Source organism: Cyclopterus lumpus, chromosome 1 (genome assembly GCF_009769545.1).
Source record: "Cyclopterus lumpus isolate fCycLum1 chromosome 1, fCycLum1.pri, whole genome shotgun sequence".
NCBI lineage: Eukaryota > Metazoa > Chordata > Actinopteri > Perciformes > Cyclopteridae > Cyclopterus > Cyclopterus lumpus.
Genome location: NC_046966.1, coordinates 15,470,245 through 15,476,334, shown reverse-complemented (window position 1 = coordinate 15,476,334; position 6,090 = coordinate 15,470,245). Strand labels below are relative to the sequence as shown.

At 31.8% G+C, this 6,090-nt stretch overlaps 1 protein-coding gene and 2 long non-coding RNA genes across 5 annotated transcripts in view; all 3 read right to left on the bottom strand.

Annotated features, from left to right (window-relative positions):
* Window positions 1-1,190: 1,190 nt before the first annotated feature.
* LOC117737404 lies at window positions 1,191-2,599 on the bottom strand. 2 transcript variants are annotated; one of them, XR_004610037.1, is made up of 4 exons: window positions 2,504-2,599; window positions 2,078-2,142; window positions 1,483-1,637; window positions 1,191-1,238 (listed from the first exon to the last, which is right to left on the bottom strand). It is a non-coding gene; the product is annotated as an uncharacterized LOC117737404 (long non-coding RNA). The 2 variants fall into 2 exon arrangements; XR_004610038.1 differs by having other exon boundaries at window positions 1,483-1,631.
* A 643-nt stretch (window positions 2,600-3,242) lies between these two features.
* LOC117738919 lies at window positions 3,243-4,279 on the bottom strand. Of its 2 annotated transcripts, none has more exons than XR_004610144.1 (3): window positions 4,198-4,279; window positions 3,773-3,837; window positions 3,243-3,327 (listed from the first exon to the last, which is right to left on the bottom strand). It is a non-coding gene; the product is annotated as an uncharacterized LOC117738919 (long non-coding RNA). The 2 variants fall into 2 exon arrangements; XR_004610143.1 differs by having other exon boundaries at window positions 3,255-3,333.
* Window positions 4,280-5,436: 1,157 nt separating this feature from the next.
* LOC117728568 overlaps window positions 5,437-6,090 on the bottom strand; it is a 6,181-nt gene continuing 5,527 nt past the window's right edge. Inside the window, exons 15-16 of the mRNA XM_034529312.1 lie at window positions 5,874-5,995; window positions 5,437-5,508 (exon numbers count right to left, since the gene is read on the bottom strand). Of these exons, the coding sequence (XP_034385203.1) occupies window positions 5,437-5,508; window positions 5,874-5,995 (194 nt within the window). The remainder of the gene's footprint in view (window positions 5,509-5,873; window positions 5,996-6,090) is intronic.

Sequence of the window (6,090 nt, the reverse complement as noted above, 5' to 3'; positions counted from 1 at the left end):
TAGAGTTTAATGACAAGGATGATGGTTATTGTTTTAATTGAAACCATAAGCAATATCCTTGTCCAATATGTATATATTTCTATATATATATATATATATATATATATATATATATATATATATATATATATATATATGTATTTATATATAGATATCTATATATATATATATAGATATAGATATATAGATATAGATATATATATAAATGCGTACATAATATTCTGGAGACATATTTTTACTACCCATAATAAAACATATCATTATAGACAAATTTAAAAAAGTACATTTTTCCTCTTATTTGCCATTCAGAACCAAATACTAATCATATTAATTAGCATTAAAGAAAAAAGTACTTTTTAAAATGTAACAGCAAGGAATTTTTCATACCGGAAGCCTTTGATGAAAGTTCGATTAAAGGCAGCTCCATATTTCTCTGAATAGATTGTGTTGAGCTGTGAAGAAATTGTATTGAAAACAATTAAAATATATAAAGAAACATGAGGGAAGAAAGTTGATATTATTTCACAAATATGTCAGCTTTGTTCTACCCTTCTCTTGTGCTTTGTATTTTTTCATACAAGTTTACTGTTTTGGAAAAAAGCTTACATTTCTCCTAATATGTCATGATATTTATTTGTTTCTGACAGCAGCTCTGAAATCTGTTTCATCACTGTCTTCTTATGAATGCTGTATGTGCTATAACCTGCTACATTGTCATTTGATGTTCCGTTATCGACACTTTTCATGCTGTATTAAAATTTGATTGCGGAAAGATGAAAAAAAAAGAATCCAAAGAACATATAGAAACCTACCGCCGTGGTAACGTTGTCACTTAATTGCTTGAACTCCGCTGAGGATTTGTTTTGTAAGTTGTGATGTAAAGTTTTGCTGCAACTTAAATCCCAGCTCAATTTTTGGCTCCATTGTTGGTGGAGCTGTTGGCGTTGTAGCGGGAGCACCAACAGGAAATGAAAATGTTATTGAGATTAACTATAAAAACTGTCTTATTTACCGTAGTTTGTTCTGTAAGTTACGTAGCCCACTTGACGCTAGCTACGTAACACAAATAACAATTCATTCACAGCTCAAATCGGTTTAGCCAAAGAATGAAATTCATGAATAAGTGTAGAAATGAGAATTATTATCATGAAAATGAAATGACATATCATTTGACTGAGAGATTGCATTACCTGGTGGCATTGTGGAGACTGGTGGCGATGTGGTTACATTTACTGGTCCTGAAGTTAGGTTGAGTTGAGATTCAGTTGTGCCAACAGGAAATGAAAACGTTTATGAGAAGAAACCAAGTACACGTTGTCTTATTTACCGTAGTTTGTTCTGTAAGTTACGTAGCTCACATGCGCAACACAAATACCACACAACGCATCCATACTAATTGTAAGACTATTTACTATAGAACATGTGTAGTACTATTATTAAGAAGCAGACTAACAAATGAGCTCAGCAATTATGAAGTCTTACCAGATGCAGTAATAGAAGATGTGTTGACACTGAGGGAAAAATTTGAGCTGGACGAAGCAGTCTCCAAAGTTTTCGCCACAGAACTGGCATTAGGCAGTGTAGTCCCATTATTGAATATCAGAACAGCATCGACAACAACGGATCCTTGACTGTAACTAAAAGGATATGTTCAAAAACGTGTGTTTAAATACTGTAATCTCATAGGGTTGTTTAAATAGAGTTTAATGACAAGGATGATGGTTATTGTTTTAATTGAAACCATAAGCAATATCCTTGTCCAATATGTATATATTTCCATAGATATATATATATGTATTTATATATAGATATATATATATATATATATATATATATATATATATATATATATATATATATATATATATATATATATATATATATATATATATATAATGCGTACATAATATTCTGGAGACATATTTTTACTACCCATAATAAAACATATCATTATAGACAAATTTAAAAAAGTACATTTTTCCTCTTATTTGCCATTCAGAACCAAATACTAATCATATTAATTAGCATTAAAGAAAAAAGTACTTTTTAAAATGTAACAGCAAGGAATTTTTCATACCGGAAGCCTTTGATGAAAGTTCGATTGAAGGCAGCTCCATATTTCTCTGAATAGATTGTGTTGAGCTGTGAAGAAATTGTATTGAAAACAATTAAAATATATAAAGAAACATGAGGGAAGAAAGTTGATATTATTTCACAAATATGTCAGCTTTGTTCTACCCTTCTCTTGTGCTTTGTATTTTTTCATACAAGTTTAATGTTTTTTGGAAAAAAGCTTACATTTCTCCTAATATGTCATGATATTTATTTGTTTCTGACAGCAGCTCTGAAATCTGTTTCATCACTGTCTTCTTATGAATGCTGTATGTGCTATAACCTGCTACATTGTCATTTGATGTTCCGTTATCGACACTTTTCAATGCTGTATTAAATTTGATTGCGGAAGATGAAAAAAAAAGAATCCAAAGAACATATAGAAACCTACCGCCGTGGTAACGTTGTCACTTAATTGCTTGAACTCCGCTGAGGATTTGTTTGTAAGTTGTGATGTAAAGTTTTGCTGCAACTTAAATCCCAGCTCAATTTTTGGCTCCATTGTTGGTGGAGCTGTTGGCGTTGTAGCGGGAGCACCAACAGGAAATGAAAATGTTATTGAGATTAACTATAAACACTGTCTTATTTACCGTAGTTTGTTCTGTAAGTTACGTAGCCCACTTGACGCTAGCTACGTAACACAAATAACAAATAACAATTCATTCACAGCTCAAATCGGTTTAGCCAAAGAATGAAATTCATGAATAAGTGTAGAAATGAGAATTATTATCATGAAAATGAAATGACATATCATTTGACTGAGAGATTGCATTACCTGGTGGCATTGTGGAGACTGGTGGCGATGTGGTTACATTTACTGGTCCTGAAGTTAGGTTGAGTTGAGATTCAGTTGTGCCAACAGGAAATGAAACGTTTATGAGAAGAAACCAAGTACACGTTGTCTTATTTACCGTAGTTTGTTCTGTAACTTACGTAGCTCACATGCGCAACACAAATACCACACAACGCATCCATACTAATTGTAAGACTATTTACTATAGAACATGTGTAGTACTATTATTAAGAAGCAGACTAACAAATGAGCTCAGCAATTATGAAGTCTTACCAGATGCAGTAATAGAAGATGTGTTGACACTGAGGGGAAAACTTGAGCTGGACGAAGCAGTCTCCAAAGTTTTCGCCACAGAACTGGCATTAGGCAGTGTAGTCCCATTATTGAATATCAGAACAGCATCGACAACAACGGATCCTTGACTGTAACTAAAGGATATGTTCAAAAACTTGTGTTTAAATACTGTAATCTCATAGGGTTGTTTAAATAGAGTTTAATGACAAGGATGATGGTTATTGGTTTAATTGAAACCATAAGCAATATCCTTGTCCAATATGTATATATTTCCATATATATAATATATATATATATGTATTTATATATAGATATATATATATATATATAGATATATCTATATATATATATATATATATATATATATATATATATATATATATATATATAAATGCGTACATAATATTCTGGAGACATATTTTTACTACCCATAATAAAACATATCATTATAGACAAATTTAAAAAAGTACATTTTTCCTCTTATTTGCCATTCAGAACCAAATACTAATCATATTAATTAGCATTAAAGAAAAAAGTACTTTTTAAAATGTAACAGCAAGGAATTTTTCATACCGGAAGCCTTTGATGAAAGTTCGATTGAAGGCAGCTCCATATTTCTCTGAATAGATTGTGTTGAGCTGTGAAGAAATTGTATTGAAAACATTAAAATATATAAAGAAACATGAGGGAAGAAAGTTGATATTATTTCACAAATATGTCAGCTTTGTTCTACCCTTCTCTTGTGCTTTGTATTTTTTCATACAAGTTTAATGTTTTTGGAAAAAGCTTACATTTCTCCTAATATGTCATGATATTTATTTGTTTCTGACAGCAGCTCTGAAATCTGTTTCATCACTGTCTTCTTATGAATGCTGTATGTGCTATAACCTGCTACATTGTCATTTGATTGTTCCGTTATCGACACTTTTCATGCTGTATTAAAATTTGATTGCGGAAAGATGAAAAAAAAAGAATCCAAAGAACATATAGAAACCTACCGCCGTGGTAACGTTGTCACTTAATTGCTTGAACTCCGCTGAGGATTTGTTTGTAAGTTGTGATGTAAAGTTTTGCTGCAACTTAAAATCCCAGCTCAATTTTGGCTCCATTGTTGCTGGAGCTGTTGGCGTTGTAGCGGGAGCACCAACAGGGAATGAAAATGTTATTGAGATTAACTATAAACACTGTCTTATTTACCGTAGTTTTGTTCTGTAAGTTACGTAGCCCACTTGACGCCAGCTACGTAACACAAATAACAAATAACAATTCATTCACAGCTCAAATCGGTTTAGCCAAGAATGAAATTCATGAATAAGTGTAGAAATGAGAATTATTATCATGAAAATGAAATGACATATCATTTGACTGAGAGATTGCATTACCTGGTGGCATTGTGGAGACTGGTGGCGATGTGGTTACATTTACTGGTCCTGAAGTTAGGTTGAGTTGAGATTCAGTTGTGCCAACAGGAAATGAAAACGTTTATGAGAAGAAACCAAGTACACGTTGTCTTATTTACCGTAGTTTGTTCTGTAAGTTACGTAGCTCACATGCGCAACACAAATACCACACAACGCATCCATACTAATTGTAAGACTATTTACTATAGAACATGTGTAGTACTATTATTAAGAAGCAGACTAACAAATGAGCTCAGCAATTATGAAGTCTTACCAGATGCAGTAATAGAAGATGTGTTGACACTGAGGGAAAAATTTGAGCTGGACGAAGCAGTCTCCAAAGTTTTCGCCACAGAACTGGCATTAGGCAGTGTAGTCCCATTATTGAATATCAGAACAGCATCGACAACAAACGGATCCTTGACTGTAACAGAAATATGTTCAAAAACTTGTGTTTAAATACTGTAATCTCATAGGGTTGTTTAAATAGAGTTTAATGACAAGGATGATGGTTATTGTTTTAATTGAAACCATAAGCAATATCCTTGTCCAATATGTATATATTTCTATATATATATATATATATATGTATTTATATATAGATATCTATATCTTATATAGATATATATATATATATATATATATATATATATATATATATAAATGCGTACATAATATTCTGGAGACATATTTTACTACCCATAATAAAAACATATCATTATAGACAAATTAAAAAAGTACATTTTTCCTCTTATTTGCCATTCAGAACCAATACTAATCATATTAATTAGCATTAAAGAAAAAAGTACTTTTTAAAATGTAACAGCAAGGAATTTTTCATACCGGAAGCCTTTGATGAAAGTTCGATTGAAGGCAGGCTCCATATTTCTCTGAATAGATTGTGTTGAGCTGTGAAGAAATTGTATTGAAAACAATTAAAATATATAAAGAAACATGAGGGAAGAAAGTTGAATATTATTTCACAAATATGTCAGCTTTGTTCTACCCTTCTCTTGTGCTTTGTATTTTTTCATACAAGTTTAATGTTTTTGGAAAAAAGCTTACATTTCTCCTAATATGTCATGATATTTATTTGTTTTCTGACAGCAGCTCTGAAATCTGTTCATCACTGTCTTCTTATGAATGCTGTATGTGCTATAACCTGCTACATTGTCCATTTGATGTTCCGTTATCGACACTTTTCATGCTGTATTAAAATTTGATTGCGGAAAGATGAAAAAAAAAAAGAATCCAAAGAACATATAGAAACCTACCGCCGTGGTAACGTTGTCACTTAATTGCTTGAACTCCGCTGAGGATTTGTTTGTAAGTTGTGATGTAAAGTTTTGCTGCAACTTAAATCCCAGCTCAATTTTTGGCTCCATTGTTGCTGGAGCTGTTGGCGTTGTAGCGGGAGCACCAACAGGAAATGAAAATGTTATTGAGATTAACTATAAACACTGTCTTATTTACCGTAGTTTGTTCTGTAAG